The sequence below is a fragment of the Puccinia triticina genome, chromosome 10A (genome assembly GCF_026914185.1).
Source record: "Puccinia triticina chromosome 10A, complete sequence".
NCBI classification, from domain to species: Eukaryota; Fungi; Basidiomycota; class Pucciniomycetes; order Pucciniales; family Pucciniaceae; genus Puccinia; species Puccinia triticina.
In genome coordinates, this window is record NC_070567.1 from 4,888,326 (window position 1) to 4,911,063 (window position 22,738).

General features: G+C 48.6%; 3 protein-coding genes across 3 annotated transcripts; 2 read left to right on the top strand and 1 right to left on the bottom strand.

Moving 5' to 3' along the window:
* Nucleotides 1-4,690: 4,690 nt before the first annotated feature.
* PtA15_10A479 (uncharacterized protein) lies at nt 4,691-5,427 on the bottom strand (the record flags this gene model as incomplete). The annotated part of the gene is made up of 2 exons (XM_053160658.1): nt 4,691-4,964; nt 5,045-5,427. 2 exons carry the CDS (start codon nt 5,425-5,427, stop codon nt 4,691-4,693), a joined length of 657 nt encoding a protein of 218 aa, XP_053024611.1.
* A 49-nt stretch (nt 5,428-5,476) lies between these two features.
* On the top strand, nt 5,477-8,968 carry PtA15_10A480 (uncharacterized protein; the record flags this gene model as incomplete). Its single annotated transcript, XM_053160660.1, has 10 exons — nt 5,477-5,693; nt 5,743-5,946; nt 6,024-6,326; nt 6,388-7,412; nt 7,490-7,651; nt 7,744-7,869; nt 7,953-8,039; nt 8,104-8,202; nt 8,321-8,503; nt 8,660-8,968. The coding sequence occupies 10 exons, from the start codon at nt 5,477-5,479 to the stop codon at nt 8,966-8,968; spliced, it is 2,715 nt and encodes a 904-aa protein (XP_053024612.1).
* Nucleotides 8,969-14,601: 5,633 nt separating this feature from the next.
* PtA15_10A481 (uncharacterized protein) lies at nt 14,602-16,200 on the top strand (the record flags this gene model as incomplete). The annotated part of the gene is made up of 3 exons (XM_053160661.1): nt 14,602-15,373; nt 15,451-15,834; nt 15,935-16,200. 3 exons carry the CDS (start codon nt 14,602-14,604, stop codon nt 16,198-16,200), a joined length of 1,422 nt encoding a protein of 473 aa, XP_053024613.1.
* Nucleotides 16,201-22,738: the final 6,538 nt, after the last annotated feature.

Sequence of the window (22,738 nt, forward strand, 5' to 3'; positions counted from 1 at the left end):
ATGAAGCCCTGCTTCTTCTCTATCTTTTGGTGTAACATACCATGCAAAAAAACCATGACATGGGGGTATAAATACTGATGCAAAAAAAACCCTTCATCAAGCCTCAAATTTGTTCCTTGCCATGCCAGCTTTCACCGCTTAGGTAGTCCCTCCTGCAGAGGGCCCTTTGGGCCCCCTTGGAGGGACTTTGATATGTTTGGCCTTGCCGCCACCTTTGAACACACCTGAACAGCTGCATAACAGGGTACAATTATGGTACGCACTCCTGTCATTGCACGCAAAATAATTGCATATTTGGAATATCTGGAAGATCACCAATATCCTGCTTCCTGGCCCGGATTTTTTTTCCAAGTCCCCCTTCCTTTCATGATATACCACATCACCCACCCTTACATATGTACAACCAACCCACTACATCACACCACATGTAAGCCATGATACACCCCACATCCCTTTGGCCTGACATGTCCAAAACCTGTAACACTCCACCACACCCGTTAAGCTACAAGCTACACACCGCTGTGGTATGCTTTATGGTTACTGTATGGGGTGGTCCTGTCTCTTCAGCGCTGAGTCTTCCAGGTAAATAAAGAATTGCTGGATGGGGAGAGTTTGAGGATCTCATCCCGGCTCCCCCTTATGGAAGGGAGCTGTGGCATGTATGTACAATTGGTGACATGCCCTTGAGATGGCTATGGCGCGCGGGCGCAGCTCATAACAGTTACCCATCTAGCCCATTTCAAAATTTCCTTTTTTCTCATATGTACACTCACAAATCACCCAATTGGGTGATTTGTGTGCAATACGGTGTGATGAACAAAAGTGGTCACTGCGTAGAATTGGCAGGACTCCACCGCTCCAAGATGATTCCCAAGTGAAGTCGGATGATCTGGAGAAACTCCGCTCTGCCGCGTTGTAGGGCTCTGGGTGGGATAAATAAAGTAAAGCACATAAAATAATAAAGCTCTGCAGACATAAACCGTAAAAAATAAAGCTCCGCTGCATAAAGAAGATAAATCCGCCACAAAAATCCGCAAAAAACCGCAAGAAAACAGCTGTAAAGCAAGCACAACTGTAACACATAAAGCAAGTCCGCAACGTACGCAAAGTAAAAGAAGCACAACAATCCACAAAGTAAATTAAAACCGTAAAAAGAGTCTGTGGGGAGTATGATGATGAATCCTCCCTCCCCCAATGTGATTTTATAGAGAACAGGAAGAGAACTAAAAGATATCCTCCGCCCGCCTCCCATGCACGCCATCCGCTAACTCTGTTCACACACGCACAATTGTCATCCGCCAAGCGCTATACACACACGCAAGTCATCCACCAACCTCCGCTCTCATGCCAACTCATGTCGTCTCCGCCGCTCTCCTTTGACCGCCATCAAACTCCTCTCTCTAGCTTCCACGCCCCTGTCTAGCCTATGATGTCAGGATCCCACACGCCACCCTTCTGGCTGCCACGGCTTCCCCCAATCACCACCTCCGCTATCCAGTCCGCGCTGGCCTGCTTAGTCTGAGTCCAGTTCCGCCGTTGAGCTCCGCACACCGCCGCCTTCAGTTGAGCGCTCCGCTCCGCTCTGTTCCGCACTGTTTCTGCACCGCCTCTGCGCCCCACTGATTGCTCTGTGGCAATTTGACACATGTTCCAGAATTGATCACCACAACGGCAACACCACTTGATTTTACAGCCAAAACTACACAGGACACCATGGACAACACACCTTAAACCCCTCTGGATCACAAGTTAAAACCCCTTCAAGACACGATCATTCAGTTACATACACACAAAACACCATACTCAGGTCATTTAATTCGTTACATGAACCACACTTACCCAGGACATGTAATCTGTTACATGGACCACCCTGACAGCTTGTCTACCCTCTACATATACTTTACCTCATCAGCTGCACTCATTACATTGTGTTATGCACATGCCATGCAGTGTCATGCAGTGTTATGCACACTTGATGCAGGCTTATGCAGTCTTATTCAGGCTTATGCAGACTAGTGTAATAGGGGATGCAGTTTGACAGTTGACAGATGACATCATGCAGGTGTCAAGATAGCAAAAACCCCTCATGCAGCTTGCAGATGACATCAGTTGACAGGCCAGGCCAGCTAAAACATCTCACCTCCTATTTCTCACTAGCTAAATTCCCTCATATGACATCATGACCTCATGTGACCTGTCAACCACCAGCCAAAAGACCTCATTGTAGTCTTCAGGGCAGCTAAAACCCCTCATTCTCTTGTTCCCCTGGAGCTAAAATGTCTCACTCTTTTCTATTTAAGGAGGCTCTCCTCCCCCCAGTTGTAAATTCTCTCAGCAAACTACTTGCACTCAGCTTACCCCATAACAGTACAATACTTGCTCACTCTACAGTATTAGCCCCATTCTATATTGTGGTTTTACACCCTTAAATAGAAATGAAAACCTCATTACAACACTTACTATCAGCTACATCACCATAACCCTCAAGCCACCTGCTCAAAGTAGGCTATCTTTTGATACACCTTCACTATCACTACATAAACCTTCTAATCGTAGATTGGGGGGCTTGTTTTAGTGTCTAGTGACCCAGGAAAGGCAGAGGTTCCCTCATTCATCCCTTTCCGCACTCAGCAAAAGGTTCTCAGGAACAGGTTTGAGCTTTACACCGGGGGAGCGGGTTCTGCTTGGACAGGAATTGTTCATTTTTTGGGATATTTAAACCTAACTGGGTGAGTGATGAGGCTGCCAATCAACAGCCAGTTGGGGCATGTGGAGTTGAGTGTGTGGTTTTGACGCACACAAAAAAGTGCTTTCATGGACTCCACCAAGATTCAATCTCCTTGCATAGAGTCCACTGAAGTTTTCTCATCAGAGTGATGACGAATTGAGACCCCTGTCCATCTCTGACAGCGTGCCCACAATCACGTGGGAAATGGTGGATCCCATGTCCGTTTCACAGATCAAGCGCGACCCGTCGGATCCACCCAAGGTCGTGGCAGGAAGTACCCCCGCCGTGTACACACCTGGCCAACCCTCCACATCTACCACCACCAGGAACCTTGTTGAGAGTCAAGTTTGTGCCTTGACTTGAGCTCTTGTCTCATGTAATGGACATGTCCTGTGAATATCACAAGGCATGTACATTTCTTGGGTTCTTCCCCTAGTCTCCAAATTTCCCGTGCTCAACCTACTCTCAAGGTCAAGTCAATCCAATTTGTCTTGCTTGTCCTTTGTCTCCACCACCAGTCTCTGCTCATCAAACTCAACAGGAAAGACTCTCTCAGTCAGCTCAATCAACAAATCCAACAATCTCAACATACTTAAACTCAAAGCCTCCTCATTCCTCTCGCTTCCTCCGGGGAACCTGCTCAATTCATCTCTCAAAATTATCTTTGATAGTCTCAACACTTCACAATCTTCATCTTTCTGACTATCCGTTCCTCCAGAAGACAAACAACCAATTGGTCTTCAAACTCATCAAAGCCTCAAGCTAAATCAATCAAATCTTTCTTTGGTCGTATGTTGCGCTCTTGTTTCTCTTTAACCATTTGCCCCGATTGACAATGTTTCCTGTTTAGTCTGCTCTTTCTTCCTATCTCTCATATCATCTCTCTTTTGTTGTGTTTGCCTTCAGGTACTTTTCCTTCTCTTTCTATCTTTTTCTTCACTTTGTATCTCTTTGTCTAACATATGCAATTACTCCAGTTTGATTATTAACAAACCTGTCCTGGCACCCAGCTGGAACACAGCGGCACACCTACACACCTGTACACCTGGGACACTGTACACACTCCCACTCCACTCTGAACACTGACTTGCCCAACTCTTGTTTCTTATGCTGTTGTCTTTTTCTCTCTCATTTCCCAGCTTTTTTTTTCTTATGCTAGTGTATTTTTCTCTCTCTCTCATTTCTTGCAATTGGAAAAAGATGTGTTATAATGTTTGAAGGGAGTTGAAAAATTGGCTCCCAAATGTTGTGGACGTCCCACAGACCGTTTGATGTCTGCGTTGGGTCTGCAGGACCCAGCATTGGTCCGGGAATTGTTTGGGAGTTGGACAATTGATTCCGCTATCCAGAATTTTAATTTTACAAAAAAAGCCAAACATGACGAAAAATTTATGCCTCCTCACTGCGGCGCCCAAAGCCCCCTCCTTCTTTTGGGGCAGTCGTTGTGTGCAAGGTATTTTTCAGCTTGCGCGCACAGCGGGCTTGATGTTGGGGGACGGCTGATTCTGTGCGCAAAGAGATTCCCGCTGCTGCGCGAAGTAGGTCTGAAAGTAAGAAATGAAGGCGGAGGCATGGTAGTATGAGATCTGGAAAGCCTAATGATAAGTAAAAATTCAGGAAAGAAAGTTGGTTCAACAAGATGTGTTGAGTGAGTGGTACAGCTGACATTCTGGCACTGTGATGTGCCCATGTAGACTCCGCCCAAGCTGAAGCTTTTTTGGGTCACAATTTTTTTTTTTTTTCATTTACCGTGTGATTCTTTTCCTCATGTCCCATGTTTGCTTTCTGTCTATTCACTTTTCTCTGAAAAACTTACGAGAAAAAGTTGCTTTTTTGGTTTTTTTTTTTTTTTTTTTTTCTAAAAGAGTTTAGAAACTTGATATGTTTGGAAGCCTGCATATTTCAAACGATCTGACCAACAAGAATGGGTTTGGGTGAGTCGAAGTACACTTTAAATTCTGGCTAGATAGCAGGGTGTTCTCTAGCAAGCCTGATCTGGTCGAGCATCTTGGAGACGATGGTCTTGTGGGAGGAGGGATGGTCGGGGTTGAGGTTGGTGGTGGTGGGCTGTTTTTGATTTTTTGTGGGGTGGTGGTCGATGAGGATGTTGCCGAGGCGGGGCTTGGAGGCGAGGTTGATGAACTCGGACTTGACGGGCAGCCTGGGCTTGGCGTGTTGGAGGGCGGCGTAGGCCATCTCCTGCTGGATGCCCCCTCCGCCGACCTCGAAGAGGACTCTTCCTACGGGTGCTCTGAGTGTGTGTGTGTGTGTTAGTACTTTGTGGGGGTGAGAGAGTGTGTAGGTGATTTGACAGACCTGCATGCCCAGTACTCGAACGGGCCTTTGCCCTTGCCCATCCTGGTCTCGTTTCCCTTGACGCAGACGGGGAGGTCGGGGAAGATGCGGAGGAAGGATTTGGCGCCTTTGGTGGGTTTGATGGCGCGCTTGATGGCCATCTCGCAGGACTGGAGGGTCTTTGCGCTCAGACGGCAGGGCTCGAGGACGCGGAGGCCGAACTGGCCGTGTTCGAGGGTGGTGGCGAGGGTGGATCCGCCGGTGCGGACGGGCGGGGAGCCCTTGAAGGCCTTGCGGTACTTGAACTTCTTCGGGGCGAGGTCGGCCCGGGTGCGCTGCTGCTGCTGCTGCTGGGGGGTTCTGGTGGCCAGCCGGGGGGGTGTCGGGCGGAGGCGGCTGAGCATGGCAGTGTTCTGGGTGCGGTTGGTGGTGGTTGGTGCTGTGCTGTGCAAGATGGATTGCTTACCGAGCCAGCTGGCCCCGCATGGCGCGCACCATCGCTTCAACCGGCGGATCCTACTCAGCCCGGCCCTGATCGCCCAGCACCGCCTGAGCACCAACCAGGCCCTGCTCATCCGCAAGCCGGCGACGCTCGACGCCCTCAGCCTGGCCGACGGCCCCCCCTCGTTCGCGATCGGCTTCGTCTGGCCGGCACAGCAGCAGCAGCAGAGTAAGCCAGCCACTCCCCACCTGATGACCCAGCTGACCTCTCCCAACAGCCGTCCAGCTCTCCGCCGAGCTCTTCCTCAGCGCAGCCATCGCCCCGGGGGAGCCCGTCAGCCTCAGCCCACTCCCGCCCATCAACACCAGCCAGGGCCCCGGACTCAGGCTGCCCCACGCAGACAGCCTCACCCTCGCCCAGCCGGAACAGCTCCCCCCGCACACAGCACGCCTCTGGCAGGCTGCCCTCCGCGAAGCACTCAGTCAGCCACACCCCCCACACACTAGCAACCCCAGAAAAAGCTGACTCACCACTCCCCCCCCCCCCCCCCCCCGCCAGTCGACCGCAAATACCTCGCCATCAACCACGTCATCGCCATCCCATCAGCCACCAGCCAGCACTGCTTCTGCACAGTCACCGCCATCGCCCCAGCCAGCCCAGAAGAGCCACTCCAGCTCTACCACATCACAGCCAACACCCAGCTCACCATCACCGCCCCCAAAACCACTAAGCCAAACCAAAACAGCACCAACAACACCGCCGAGGCCTACCAGGCGATCGGCGGCCTGCAGACCCAGATCAGCCAGATCAGGGACCTCGTCGAGCTGCCCCTCACCAAGCCAGAGCTATACGCACACTTCGGTCAGCAGCCATCCCATCCCCCCCGCCGGCTGACCCCCCAGCTGACACTCTTCCTGCACAGCAATCACCCCGCCCCGAGGCATCCTCCTCCATGGGCCGCCAGGCACGGGCAAAACCCACCTGGCCTCGCTGGTCGCCAAGTCGGTCGACTGCAGCCTGCTCACCCTGTCGACGACGACGATCAGCTCGGCCTACCACGGCGAGCCGGAGCAGAAGATCGCAGCGCTGTTCGCGGAGGCCAAGGCGCGCAGCCCGAGCATGGTCCTCATCGACGAGATCGACGGCCTGTTCCCCGCGCGGGACGCCGCCGGCGAGGTCGACCGCAGGATCGTCGGCGCCCTGCTCACCGCCATGGACGGCCTCGACCACAAGGAAAACACCCAACAGGAGGCCCCCCACCGGGTCGTCGTCATCGCCACCACTAACAGACCCCATGCCCTCGACCCCGCTCTCCGCCGCCCGGGCAGGTTTGACCGCGAGCTCGAGATCGGCATCCCCGATGCCCAGGCCCGCCGCGAGATCCTCGACGTGCTCCTGCGCAAGACGCCCCACCGGCTCAGCCCGGAACAGACCCGGACGGTGGCCGAGAAGACGCACGGCTTCGTGGGCGCCGACCTGGTCGCCCTGCTGCGCGAGGCCGGCCTGTTGGCCATCAAGCGCGCCCTCGCCCGCCGTCTGTCCACCGCGGAGATGCTCCTAGAGGCCGCCGACGTCGAAAAAGCCCTGGTGGCCGTCCAGCCCTCGGCGATGCGCGAGCTGGTGATCGAGACCCCCCGGGTGACCTGGGCGGACATCGGGGGCCAGGAGGCCGTCAAACAGACGCTCGTCGAGGCCCTCGAATGGCCCGCCCTCTTCCCGGACACCTTCCAGAGACTCGGCATCAAGCCCGTCCAGGGCATCCTCCTCTACGGGCCCCCCGGCTGCTCAAAGACCCTCATCGCTAAGGCCCTCGCCGCCCAAGCTAACGCCAACTTCATCGCCCTCAAGGGCTCCGACGTCTTCAACAAGTTCCTCGGCGAGTCCGAGAAGGCCATCCGCGACCTGTTCCGCAAAGCCCGCGCCGCCGCGCCCTCCATCATCTTCCTCGTCCGTTCCCCCGCATCTTCCACGAGAGGAGAAGATCGTCATTGACCAGCGGTCTTTGTGTGTGTGTGTTTGTGTAGGACGAGATCGACTCGATCGCGATGGCCCGCGGGTCCGATGACCAGGCTGGCGGCACAGGCGTCGCCGACCGGGTGCTCACGAGTCTGTTGGTCGAGATGGACGGGATCGAGGAGCTGTCCGGCGTGCTCGTGCTCGCGGCGACCAACCGGCCCGAAGTCATCGTCCGTCCCCCCCCCCCCCCCCCCCCCCCCCCCCCCCCCTCCCCTCTCACACTCTCACCCTCCCATCTCCTGACTTGTCTGTGTCTGTGAAGGATCCGGCGCTCATGCGCCCAGGAAGACTCGACCGGATCCTCTACGTCGGCCCGCCCGACGCCCACTCTCGCGCCGAGATCCTGCGCATCAACTTCCGCAAGATGAGCGTCGACCCCAGCCTGGACGTGGCCGCGCTTGCCGCCCGCGTGCGTCCTTCCCCCCTCCCCTCCCCTCCTCCTCCTAATACTGACGTTTTTTGGTGAGATAGACGGAGGGATGCACGGGAGCAGAGATGGTAGCGGTGTGTCAACAAGCGGCGATCGCGGCCGTCCACCGGGACAAGAACGTAGCCTTCGTGAGCGCTCCCCCGCTGTTTCTCTCTTGTGGCCGCGCGCGCTGATGGGCTTGTGTGGCCACAGATCGTGCAGGAGGACTTCGACGGCGTGCTCCGCACGTTCAGACGCTCCGTCGACCAGGCCGTCTTGGACGGGTACTGCGCCTGGAGGGACCGCGTCGGCGTCCCCAGCGCTTAAACACGCCCGACTCGCCGATCCTCTCGTCCCCCTGTCCGGCCTTGGCCTCCCCCATATACTCATTTGTTTTTCCTCTTGCGGCTCTCCTCATCCCATCGTGTAGTGCCCCGTTTCCGGTGGGAGAATGTACACGGCACAGCCGGGGCTCAGGCCTGCCGTGCGCTCCGTCCACCGGACCCTTCTGGACGGCGCTCTGCGCGCGTGCCCGTCGGCGTCCCCGGCGCTTGCCCCGCTGTCTCTCTGGGTGCCGTCTTGTGCCGTCCCCGCAGCCCGGGACACCCGGATGGTTTCTTGCCGGAGGCGCCCGAGCACCCCGAACTTCACGCAAGTCCCTCCTGCTCCCGGAGACGCTTCGCGCTTGGAGAGGCTTAGTTAAGCTCGCGAGAACCCCCTAGTATTGACTACAAGGCTGAGATAACGGGTCCCTGGCCCCTCTGTTTAGTCGCGATGGCTGGGAGACGCGCCCCGGCGCTTTCGCATCGCGCCCATATGCTCCGGTCGGATCGGCAGGCCTGTCGGAGCTTCAGAGCCTATACACAGGCCTCTGTTTTCTGCGCAGGGCCCACGCCCCAGACGGCCTCAAGAAGCCAGTACTGTCGGAGCTCGTCTGGGAGGGAACCGTGCTCCCTCGGCCTGCCCACACACTTCCCGCGACATGGGACATAGTGGTGCAGCAGAGATGTACCGCCGGGGTCCACGCCTCCGGCCGCATTTATCGGTGGGCCTGGGCCACTCGGCTTCCTCGCTTTGATCTCAGACCACCCTATCTTAACACAAGTCCCCCCCAGTGGGAGGCTCGCGGTGGCCCTCGTGTAACGATTCGGATTTCGTCATTGATTTTTCTTTTCATTAGTATGGATTTCATCGGAAATGATGTCATCCGATGATAGAGTCATGCGTAGGTATAATCGTAATAACTGCTAAGGAAGTCTTATCAATAGTTCCGAATATTTTATCTAATTATTATTAGATTTTAATTAGTTGGTTTTTGAATTACTCAAGTCAAATGGGTTATAACTATTGTTCCCCTTCCCTGATTGTTTCCTTTTTCCTTTCTTCATCTCGATATCTTTGTTTCTTATTTACATTATCGAAATACGGAAAACACTTCCTTATCACTATACTGTTCAGGTTTATTCTCATTAGAGTTTCTGCGAGAATAGACTTCCCCTCTCGCTTATGCTAGGCTATCTTGCCCCTTGAGATAAGACGAGTAGGTGGGCCATCACACCTCGCTTTGATCTCAGACGCTGTACCACTCTTCTTGCAAGTTTGACATATTTACATACTTTTGCGAGACTTCCGAATCATTTCGCAGGCGACAGGCAACGCATTTTGTGGATTTCTTTGTATTTCAGAGCTGCTTCGGGTCGTATTGGAGATCCCTGTCCAGCTTATACGTGGTGGCGGAGTTTGTTGGCTAGAAATGCGCATGTTCAGGGGTTGGACGCCAGACGGGCGTCGTCATTAACCGATTATGTTATCGACGAGTTGTTAACTTCCGATTCTTTTCTCACGAACCTGGAGGATACCTTTTCCAATCATACTGAAGAAGAGGACGCTCGGCGTCAGCTGCTGGCGTTACGTCAAGGATCTAGGCCCATCGGGGATTTCAACATTCAATTTCGCACCTTACTGTATGGCGTTGATTTGTTGGATGCTTCACAGATGGAGATTTATGAAGCCGCAATCAACCCTCGCATCCTTGAGTTGGCGGCCATCAGAGGCGGTTGGAATGAGTTGACCAGCTTGGATGAGAAAATGAAGTTGGCAGTACGCTTGTCCAGTGATTTGCCGTGTGTCGCATTCTTTAACCGTGCTAGAACCAACCCTCCGGCTCATCCTCCTCGAGCTCCATTGGTGGAAACTCTTCCTCCTGTCGAACCTCGAACAGTGGCCCGGCCGGCAGCGTCGGTTCCCATGGATTTGGACGCTATGGAGGCCGATGAAGGATTTTCTTTTGTGAATTTCAGAGCGGAATGTCGTAAGAGGAATTTGTGTATTCGCTGTGGGGCGGCTTACGACGCGGATCATGTTGCTATTCGTGGTTGTCCCCTTCCGGACGACCGTCGTTTATCTCGTCCGGGTGTCCTTCGATTATGGAGAGACATGGGCGGCTCTCTTCGCGAAGATTCTGAGTCTCCTCGCGACACTCGTTCGGTGACCCCTTGCAACTCTATTCACTCTTTGAGCTTCAAAGGAAAGAAGCGTGAATCAATTTCGGAGATGGCGCAACCCGGCGCGGGCAAGAAATCTCATTCTGAACCCCCTTCTGGTTTCGGATCTGCGGCTCAGGGTTTTCCGGCTAATGTGAGAGCCTCAGCGGTGGCCTCTGGATCAGGTTTTTCGCATTTGCCTTCAACGGAGGCTAGTTCCAGCAATAATGCGGCGGCTCAAGCGGGTCCCTCTAGAATGGAGGCTCTCGATTCGGTCTCGGCGGAGCCGTGGTCTATTAGCAAGATTTTTTTTCATCGCCAAATGATGGAGGCAGAGTATGATGACGGAGAAGAAGAAGGGGAGACTCGCAAGTTTTCCAATATAATAATGAAGCCTAATGTTTTCAGTAACCGTCCATTTTTCGACGGAAAACTTCTTGTTCGAAAATCTGAGCTAATTAACGTTTCGGTTTTGGTTGATTCGGGTGCATCCACCTCTTTCATTGATGAATCTTTTGTGTTTCAAAACAGACTAAGGACAAAGGAGTTAGATTGTAGTTTTTGGGTGCGCTCGTTTGATGGTTCGGCTCCGGTGACCGGAGATATTTTTCAATACATAGATGGTTTCATTTTAATCCCCACTGTGGGGGGTAAATTTCTTCAGTCTTCAGTTCGATTGCACATCACCAAGTTGTCTTCAGCGGCCATCATTCTGGGGAGCACTTTGTTGAGTGCTACTAATACATTTATTGGAGGATCGACGAACGATATTGTTATTCATGGTTGTGAGGTTTCTTTATCTACTAAAGAGTTGTCTAAAGGTTCATGTTTGTTGCGAGAATTCAAAGATGTTTTTGTCACTGAAAGTTTGTCTTCTCTTCCTCCTCATAGAGAGGGTTTTGATTGTGAAGTATATTTAAAAGCAAATTCAACTCCACCTTTTGGGAGGATGTATAATCTGAGTAAATCTGAGAGAGGTCAATTGAGAGCTTATGTTGACGAGAATTTGAGCAAAGGTTTTATCAGAGTTTCTTCTTTGCCGGCTGCCTCTCCTATATTTTATGTCAAAATGGAAGGGAAGGCTGACCGACCTTGTGTCGATTATCGATTGTTGAATGGTATGACGGTTCGCGATTCTTATCCTTTACCGGTCATCTCTCAGTTGTTGAATAATTTGAATGGTTGTAAGTTCCTTTCGAAAATTGACTTAAAGGCGGCGTTCAACTTATTACGAGTAGCGGATGGTCACAAATGGAAGACAGCCTTTCGGACTCCTTGGGGTTTGTATGAATATTTAGTTATGCCGTTTGGATTAGCTAACGCGCCGGCCACCTTCCAGCGATTCATTCAGCACGTTCTTCGTGAGTATTTAGATGTGTGCTGTTTCGTTTACATTGATGATATTCTTATTTTTTCACGGACAGAGGAAGCGCACTTTTGGGATTTGCGAAGTGTTTTGTCCAAGCTGCGACAATACTCTTTGAAGGCGTCTTTATCCAAGTGTGAGTTTTTCTGCCCTCAAGTTACCTTTTTGGGATTCGACATTACAGCCGAAGGATTGAAGATGAATAGGCGAAAATTGGACACTATTAAGGATTGGTTGTATCCGACGAATCTTAAAGGTTTACGAAGGTTTTTGGGTTTCACAGATTTTTATAGAAAATTTATTCCACGTTTTTCTCATGTTGCGGGTCCGCTAACAACCTTGACTCAAGAGAAGGTAGGTGAGTTGGTAGGGTTTAAAACCGATGCAGCCTTAGCGGCGTTTGAGGAGTTAAAGAACTTGTTCATGGAGGAACCTCTTTTGAAGCATTTTGATTTTGATAAGGTTCGGTTAGTGCATTGCGACGCTTCAGGATTTGCGATTGCGGCGGTGTTGAGTCAGCGAGATAAAGAGGGGAACATCTTTCCTGTAAGCTATTTTTCGAGGAAGTTGACTGATCGTGAGCGATCTTGGCCGATATTTGATATAGAGTTATTGGCGATAGTGGCGGCGTTTGAGGATTGGAGAGCGTGGTTAATGAGACAGCTAAATATCTTTCCCCAAAGCAAGCTAGGTGGGCGGGATTTCAATATGTTAATTTATCATATTCCAGGCGCGAAAAATCCCGCCAATGCTCCTAGCCGGAGGGATGATTTTGTGGGACAGCGTGGCGAGATACTGGGATCGGAAACAATAGCTAAGAAATTGGTAACTTCCGAGGATATTTCTCCAGGAAATAGTGGATCTACAGTAGGTTTTCATGGCATTCATGATATGGGGTTTCAACGACCAAATAAAGATTTGTTGGAGTTTTTTGATAGAAATTATACTGATGAAGATTTGTCTTTGAAAGGGGTGACAAAGATTGATGGGGTTGTTTGGCATCAGGATAGGATATTGGTTCCCTTAACGTTGAGGGTAAGAATACTGACAATGTATCACGACGCGTCGACGGTTGGTCATCCTGGTGTAGCACGAACATTATCCACGTTGATGCGGACTTTTTCTTGGCCTCAAGTAAAAGCGTCGGTAATCAACTACGTTAAGACTTGCGATTCCTGTCAAAGAGTAAAGGCCAGGAGACAGTTAAGCGATGGACAGTCAGTTTCTTTAGTGGCAGACTTGAAGCCATGGAGTACGATTGGGATGGACATGATAACAAAATTGCCTGTTGCGGGAGGTTATGATTCGGTTTTGGTTGTTATTGATTTGTTGAGTAAATTAACTCACTTTATTCCCTGTAAAGAAGCTGCTTCTTCAGTTTTAGCGGCCTTGTTCAGGAAGAATGTTTTTCGTTTACATGGATTGCCGGATAAAATAGTTTCCAATCGTGGAGCAACTTTTGTGAGTGAATTTTGGCAAGCCCTCATGAAAGCATTGAACATTCGGAGCACTCTATCAACTGCTTATCACCCGCAAACTGATGGGCAAAGTGAGAGGATGAATCAGGTATTGGATGATTATTTACGGCATTTTTGTTCTTACTATCAAAATAATTGGGATAAAGCTTTGGACATGGCAGAGTTTTCGATTAACAACTTGGATTCAGGAAGTTTAAAGGTTTCTCCATTTTTTTTCACTTATGGTCATCATCCTAAGTTCAACGTTATAACGGAGTCTCGTGGACGATTTTATTTTAGATCTACAGGAAACGCAGGAAACGGCAATGGAGTGCTTGGATCTTGCGAGGCGAAAGCAAGCGGCATATTACAATTTGAAGCGGAAGCCTTCTCCGGTTTATGTTGAAGGAGAGCCAGTGTTGTTGTTGCGGAAGTTTATAAAGACTCGGCGTTTAAATTCAAAGTTAGATTATCGGTACATTGGACCTTTTCGCGTTATGGAGATGGTAGGAGCTAATGCTGTTTGATTGGATATTGCAAAGGAGTACCCAAAGCTTCACCCGGTTTTCAATGTGTCACTAATTGTTCGTTATTACAGTCCTAATAGCATACTGAATCGGGGTTTAGTGGACGGGATAAAGGAAAAGTATTATAAGGATGACAAAGTTGTGGATTGGAATGATTTGAAGGATGTCTTAGATGCGCGGGAGGTAAGGAAAGACAGGTATGAATATTTGATTTCTTGGAAGAATTCAACAGGGGGAAATGATACATGGATTACTGAAGACCATATTCCTGCACGCTTGAGATTAGTAATTGAAAAATTTCGAGAAGCTCATGGAGAATTGTTTGGTTTAAAGAAGAAAAAAAAGGTAAAACAAGTCTCTAAAGGTAAGGGAGGAGTACAGGTATAAGGTGAGTCTTATTTGTAACAATTCGGATTTTGTCATTGATTTTTCTTTTCATTAGTATGGATTTCATCGGAAATGATGTCATCCGATGATAGAGTCATGCGTAGGTATAATTGTAATAACTGCTAAGGAAGTCTTATCAATAGTTCCGAATATTTTATCTAATTATTATTAGATTTTAATTAGTTGGTTTTTGAATTACTCAAGTCAAATGGGTTATAACTATTGTTCCCCTTCCCTGATTGTTTCCTTTTTCCTTTCTTCATCTCGATATCTTTGTTTCTTATTTACATTATCGAAATACGGAAAACACTTCCTTATCACTATACTGTTCAGGTTTATTCTCATTAGAGTTTCTGCGAGAATAGACTTCCCCTCTCGCTTATGCTAGGCTATCTTGCCCCTTGAGATAAGACGAGTAGGTGGGCCATCACACCTCGCTTTGATCTCAGACGCTGTACCACTCTTCTTGCAAGTTTGACATATTTACATACATGGAGCCTTCAAACAGGATTGGTGGCCATTGGGGATCCAACTGTAGTCGTTCCCTCTGCCTCGTGGATCAACCTGAAGCTCCAGCTGTGGCTCGCGTTGGGGAAAGATTGCCCACAAACAGCCGGATTTCGTGCCTTTCGTCCTCACTCCTCAAGCCAATCCCTCCTCTCCCCGAGAGAGACCCCTCCAGCCATATCAACACTCGCTCGTTTATCCTCCGTGGTCACCGCCACCTGCTGTTCCTGCCCACGATGGTCGCGTTACCTTTCGCCTTCCTTTTCTTATGCCTCGCTCATTCGCCTGCCTCACTCGCCTATAATACCCTGTATAAGCGTATGGACAGTGAGGCTGCCCGCTTCGCTGCGACTGCCTCGCGTGACAGCAGTGTAGGCTCTCGCGGGGTCCATCCAGGCCCGGATCTCCGCCAGGCTCCAGTAGATGCTCCCCAACCTACTGCGATGGTAGATCAAAGGAGATCCGGCGGCCTCTGGCTCCCTGATCCCCGGGTCTTCTCTTACGTCGGCCAGCTTCACAGCGACATGTTCCAAACCGATGCCGAGCTAATACCGGGCGACATTGCGAGCGACATCGAGAATTTTCTTACTCACGACGTGCCTATTCACGAGGAACACATCGGGGATTTCAGTGAATTGATCACCGACATGGTAATCCCTGTTACGACGCCCACCGAGGACCGCACAGCTCATCTTGCGCGTCTGGCCAATCGATTGGCTCACTTCAACAAGGATGACCTGCAAGCTTCTCGCAAAGGTAAGAGCCCACCAAAACCTTTGGATCCACAAAACTAATCCATCAGACTGATCAAACGTGAATAACCCAACTAGCAGCTATCCGCTCATACAGTGATCCACTCGTAAACACTTTGGCTGGTTTATATGGAATTTTGGGCCCACAAAATGTCCTCAAAACCCAATTAACCAAGATGGTTGAGGGTGAAGCCTTCGCCAGAGGATTGCCCGACACGTTTGACGCACGTCGGTTTGTCACCGAGCTCATAGAACTTCAGCCGCAACTCGCTGAGCTGGCCAAATACTTGCGCCTGCCCGAGGACACTCGAGCCCAGTCGCCAGCCCCCCACGAGGCAGTCACCGCGATAAAGAATTTTGGAGAAAAACAGGATGCGATTTTCGGGAGCCGGCGTGACTTCCAAAGCTTTGTGGCAGGGATTACCGAATTGGAGTTTTACAAAGCTTTTCAAACCGAACTCGAGTGTAAGCCACCTGCTACACATGTAGTCAACTAAACTCGTTTGTGATGCCTACTCCTAGGACTGATGGCTCTCGTGTCTTTTGTGTGCCTGCCTGCGAATAGCGCCCAACGACCAAGCCGGTTACGAACTTCAGCTCGTCCAACTGCCAGATGACATGCAGGAATTGCGACACATTTTCCAATTGCCTTCCAAAGATAAATTTTACACTCACACTAGCCATGTCCAACGATGGGCCTCACGCAGCATTGCGGAGAGTTTGGAGATCGCGTACCGAGCCTCACAACTCAATAAAACCCGTTTATCAAAATTGAAGGATTATAGCCGCAATCCCAGGAAGTTCGACCGGAGAGTAGGCCGCCACCGATGACTCCAGAACCGCTCAATATTCTTACCGATTCCCGGCCGTTGCGCTGTTCTCATCCGCCTGCATCTCCCATCTAGTTATCTATGCCCCCATCTTGCCTTGCTGTAAATACATCTCATCATTCTTCGAAGGGCTGGAGTAATTGCATCCCAAACATTGCAATTCCAACCCCAAAAATAGCGGAGGTCGGGAAGACCCGCGTTGGATGTCCTGATCTGGTCCCTGGGACCGCAAATTGGTCCAGGGATTTCTTGGGAGTCAGAAGTCAAGTTCCTATCAATAAGTGGGGAGTTAGACCTCCAACTTTGCAAACAAAATGACAAAAAACTACTTATGTACTGGGGCGCTCGAAGCGTCTGGGGGGCTCAAAGCGTACCAAAATTTTACAGCGGGCAGAAAGCCTTCTGGAAAGCACATAATGACCAGCATGGGATTGAAGTCTCCAACAAAAGCAACACAAGTATTGGATTGTGTGGTCCAATGCATAGCTCTGAGTGACCAAAACAATGTGATACATGTATTGAATCACTCACATCTGGAACAAAACAATTAAGGTGTTCAAAGTTGAAATCATAAAATCTTAATTACATAAAATCATAAAATTGTAAAACTTTTAAATGATGATTTTATATGTACCATTTTAGAAATGTTGCTCTAATTTGAGTGTTTGGGTGTAGATTTTTTTCACCTCAGGATTTCATGATTTCATGGTGTTATGGTTTTATGCAAGTCAACTTTGAACACCCTAAATGCATCTATTGGATCTCTTGCATGTGCTAGCAATCCAATACAGGTTTTTTTTTTAAAAAAAAGTGTAACTTTTGCCTTTGGCATTTAGGGTGTTCAAAGTTGACTTTCATAAAATCATAACACCAATATAAAATCATAAAGTTCTAAGCCAAAAAAAGTATGTACACCCAAACACTCAAATTAGAGCAACATTTCTAAAATGGTACATATAAAATCATCATTTGAAAGTTTTATGATTTTATGATTTTATGTAATGAAAGTTTCATGATTTCAACTTTGAACACCTTAATTGCACACTATGAATATCATGATATCTTCCTACAAGCATTTTTTGTTTCTATGGGGCCAAGTTCTGTAGAGGATGTGGTAATCTTAACAACTAGGGACAATGAGTTGTGGTGTGGATGGGGTGCAACCATTTTTCAGGTTGATTCAATTGGGTAACAGGTATTGAAATTGCAGAGTTTTTATACATGTAAAGAGGAAAACTAATAAGTGGGTGGTGTGTAGTTGTCCAAGGGCAGAAGTGGGAGCAACCAGGGGTTGGGTCCACTGGGATTCAAACACGGGACTTGTCACTCTCTTTGAAGTGATTTCACTTTTTTGTTGCATGGGAGAAACCAAGATTCTGTGGGTGATTCCATGGTTACCACTAGGCCATCTGGAACATGTATTGTTTTGTTCCAGATGTGAGAGATTCAATACACATATTGGATGTCTTTAATGTGCAAGCAATCAATATATATGTGGTGGTCAACAGTGACGGTTCTTTACGCCCAACAAATGATTTGTCTTATCCACACTTGAGACCAGAAATTCCCCTGGTCAACTCCTTTGTGAACCCGGATGAATTTGCCACCACCTGGGACGATTTCAACATAGTCTAAAGTTTCTTACACCACAGAGAGAAAGCCTGTCTCTTAGCAATCTTTGATTGGGAAAAGGCTTATTGCCAAATCCCAACAGCCATGGACCAATGGCCATATCTACTAGTAAAGGACTTCAATGGTGATCTCCTGTTGGACATTAGAATTAACTTTGGCGGAGTGGCGGGCTGCGGCTCCTTTTGTCGCCCTGCAGACACCTGGAAACAGATCATGCTACACCGGTTCAATTTGTTCTCCGTTTTTTATTGGGTTGACAACAACCTCTTTGTGAAGGAAATAGATTCCACAACTGAAATGAACAACATCGATGCCTTCTCAAGCGTTTTAGGTGTCAAAGCAAACAACAAGAAGTTCTCAGCCTTTGGGTCAGAGAAAAAATACATTGGCTTCTTATGGAATGGGGCTGACAAGACCGTCTGCCTACCACAAGGGAAATTGTTCAAACGTGTCGACCAGATCAAAAAATTCCTAAACCAAAAATCTTTCTCTTATAATAACATCAAAGTAATGGTAGGAAACCTCAATCATGTGCCCTACCTGTTACCTCAAATCAGATGCTATCTATGTAGCTTCTATCACTGGCTCAAGAGTTGGGTAACAAAATCCGCATTACGGATGCTCCCAGAAGACGTAAAGGACAACCTGGACCGCTGTTTCCACACACTTGTCACTTTTAAGGAGACTTGGTTAATGGCGTACCCCGCCCCCACCAAAATTGGGTGGATGGGTGACGCATTGACTGGCTTTGGCATAGGTGTAATGATAGGCCGCCAATCGGCCCAATTTCAATTAGTGGATGATTGGAAAGAACAGTCAAACCACAAAAGAGGCATCTCCTGGTTGGAGACTGTTACTATCCGCTGATGTGAGCCTGAGTCTCTATAGTGACAGCAGGACACAAGAAATGGGGGACAACAGTTTGATTTCTTGGGATAAAGAAAATACAACTGTAAGAGAAAAAGAGAAAGAGAGAGAAAGAAACCAAGCAGGATAAGATAGAAGAGAAGTACTAGGTTATTCTAGTGGGAATGCACGTCCACTGGCAATGCTACTCTTCAGAAGAGTGCTGCTAATCTGTGCTAGAAGTGCTACAGCTTCCTCTCAGGAGGGTATCTGGATTAGATAAGTTTAATCCAGCCACAGTTTTTTTAGACTTCTCTCTGGACAGTCAAGGTTCTTAATGGGAAACCTGAGGGACAGCCCTGCAACCTAGATTTTGAGGCAAAGGCCAAGTGATTATAAGGGACAGCCCTGTGATCAAGATAGAGGCAAAGGCCTGTAGAATAGAAGGGACAGCCCTGTGATCAAGGAGGAGGCAAAGCAAGAAGAAAAGGCAGATCAAACAAGACACAGAGTTGTACCTCTGAGATAATCAAGGTTCAGTGAAAGAGGTTACTTACTGTCAATATCCTAGGCGCCTGTGACGGTAGGTATACTGGGAGTAGAGTAGGCTCTTTGGTGGTGATCCTGGGGTTATCTGGGTGGTGGTTCTGGTGTGCTGAAGTCTGTGGATCCGCCTCAGGCAAGGGGGATTCTGACTACGAAAATTTTCACAGTTTGCTTATGTAATTTACATATGTACATGTGGTTTGGCGCGCCAGGTAGTGCTGACACGTCACAACTGCGCAAGCGCGCCACAACTCAGTAACTCAGGGAAGGAGTATAGTTACAATGAATTGATAAGTTGTAACTAGGGTCAAAATTGCATGAGGAAACAGAATCTGAAGTCAAAACAAGGTTATCTCTTAAGATGAAAAAGATATAAAGTAATTTATATGTAACAAAGGTAGAACAGGCAGCTTTTAGGTCAGCTGTGATGACTCTAAGGCTGACAGCTGAGGCCTACTGATTTTGGAATCTTTAGGAATTAGGCAAGGCAAAACCTTCATAGTTTGGACGGATAACACAACAACAGAAGGCGCGATCCGGTGTAAGACTTAAAAGTGGTTGTGAAACCCTTTTGCTGAATGGAGAAGGGGATGATGGAGGTGCAAAACTCTGCCCTTCTATACTATCAGATAACAAGACCCACCAAGCTAAGCTTGGCAAGTTTTAATCAAGTGATAGGTCTGGTCTAGTTCCAGATGAAGTTGTTCGATGACAGGTATGTGAGAGTTGAGAGGATTTATGATGATGGAAAGGGTGAAAGTTGACTTGATGTTTCCGGTGGGGGTTGAACACAGGTCCTTGAGAGGGTGATATAAGAAGTTGAGAAGAGTGTCTGGACTGAGAAGGGTATATGTCTTAGTCGGGAGTTGAACCAGGAACCGGGTAACACGTGACAGGTGCGTGATATGCAACCAGTGATATGAGAGTGAGCTCAGTGGTTGTTGCAGATAAGAGGGATGATATGGTATGTTATAAAAGTGTAAGGGTGATGATAATGGCTAATGGGTGATATCTGTATAACTGGTGGGTACTGAACTGAGGGAAAAAACAACTGGGGGGGAGAGAGCTCCTTATATAGACAAATGTGAGGGATTTTAGCTACAAGGGGGACCCTGGATGAGGGATTTTAGCTGGCGGGCTGCGTACAAGTGGTGTCAGAAGATATTAAATACAGGCAGAAAGTGGGGTGAGAAATGAAAGATGAGGTCATACTATGCAAGGAGTGCATAAACAAAGCAGGGAAATGTCAAATACAGGGGTACCTCATGCAAGGGGTGCATGAGTGGTGTCAGACTAATGCAAGGAGTGCAGAAATGGGGTCAGAAGACTGCATGCAGCTGCAAGGGGTGCATAAATGAGGCGGGGACATGTCAAATACAGAGAAAATGGGGTTGGTCCCCTGCATAAGCAGTGGAGATAAGAGGGATGGAAAAGAGTATGTGTTTGGCTGGGGCTGAGTATGCGTATACCTGGGAAAGGTGACTTGAGGGGTGTGACAGGTTAATGACTGAGGCTGGCCATGTCCATGAGGGTCCAAGAGGGTGTAACTTCCAATCCAGCGGGGTTCCAGTGATGCTTCCAGTGGTGACTAGGAGTAAAATTGGCCGTAGAATCCATTTATGAGGTCCTTTTGGTGGTATCTTTAGGCCTAGGTTGAGTAAATATATGTATGGAAAAAAAACTTTTGATTTTTCACTTTTCCGTCTACCACACCGGAAACGCAAATCCAATGACAAGTGGGTTAATGAAGAATGGAAAATCATTCAAGACACTCTAGTCAGATTACAAGTTGATATTGAAACACAAAGGGTGACGTTGGAAGAAAACAAGGCGGATGCACTCTCCAGAGGAGTCAGAGATGGACATGAATGGCACCGGGCTATCCCCATACATCTTCCTACTGCTTTAGAACGGTACATGTTCCAAGTCTTGTACTGAGCTTTTCTGAGTCGGTTTAGATGACACACCTACTATGACCTCCCCCCCTCCTTCTTCTTATGTTTTGTGTTACGTTTCATTAGCTAGCCTTGAATCTGATAACACATAAGTAATAAAATGTTTGCCCCCTCCCCCAAACAATGTGTGCAAAGGTCCTTTTTTTCCTCCAAGGAATGCTTCCACTTGATAAAATCACACCCTTCCTTCAGGATGGGAGTATTGAGAAAACCCCCACACCACAAAAGCTTTATTTCCTGATAAGTTCCAAGTGGAACTCACTCCTCACACTCAACACCGCCATCAAAAAATTCTCCCTTTTCAAAACAGTGCAAGGAATTAGTGACTATTGTTTGCCAATATAAGAAGAAAATGTCTACGACTTCTGCTTCTGGGCCGGAGGAGACGAAGGAAAGAACAAGTTGCAGTCTATTGCCGCGAGTACCCTTGAGAAGTATCTAAACGGAATCAATGTATGGCACCTCTAACACTGAAAAGGCTACCCCGACTCCATGGATAAAACAGTGAAGATCCTACTCCGTTCATTGGCTAAAGCAGACGCCTCACATTCAGCAAAGCCTAAGAAAGGTGCCATCCACCTTAAGCACCTCCTTTACCTTGTTGAGAAACTACAACTGAGGGGACCAATGGAGCAGGCAGTCCTGGACCTCGCTATCACCGCCTTTTGGGGGATGGCTAGGCTTGGCAAACTTACCTATAGCAAATACTCCGGACCCCTAGACAGTGCATACTCCTTGTTGACATCAGATGTGAAGTTTGTAACTGCGGCCGGCAAAACAAAGATAAAGCTTGCTCTTTGGTACGCAAAAATCTGTAAACCTGGCAAGATCCAACACATAGACCTGAAAGCCATCAACAATGTGCTATGTCCGGTTGAAGCAGTGAAACATTGGATTCAAGATTCAAAGGGGAAGCAGTCCTCACTCTTCGGATACTTTGACGCCTCTGGAACCCGCCGCCATCTCACCAAAAGCAATGTAACCAAAACTCTCACCAATGTGTGGAAGAAAGGAGACTACCAAGAAATCTCCAGACACTCTTTCCGAGTAGGGGGTGCCTCATTCTGCAATGCCATGGGAGTGAGCATCAAGGACATCTGACGTTTAGGAAGATGGGTGTCAGAGTGCTACAAGCTATATGTTTGGCCCTATACCCTGCAGGAAATAGCCAACACAATATCCTTAATGGAAGATCTGGACCGTTGTTGGGCCGCTGCTCCCTCCCATTCAGCAAACTAGTAATAGAACCCCCCAGTAGTGTACCCGTCGGGAATTGGAAAACAATTGAGAAAGGAACTCCCTGAGGCTAGAGCTCACTCAAGAATTGGGTCTGAGGTCGTACCCCCCTTGCCCTTGTGGCAAGATCTTTTGTTTTTTTAAAGGTTTCTTCTCCCTCCGCCAACTCAAAAGCGGTTGTGAAACCCTTTTGCTGAATGGAGAAGGGGATGGTGGAGTTGCAAGCTCTGCCCTTCTAACTACCAGATAACAAGACCCACCAAGTTAAGCTTGGCAAGTTTCAATCACATGATAGGATTGGTTGGTTCAGGATGAAGACGTTCA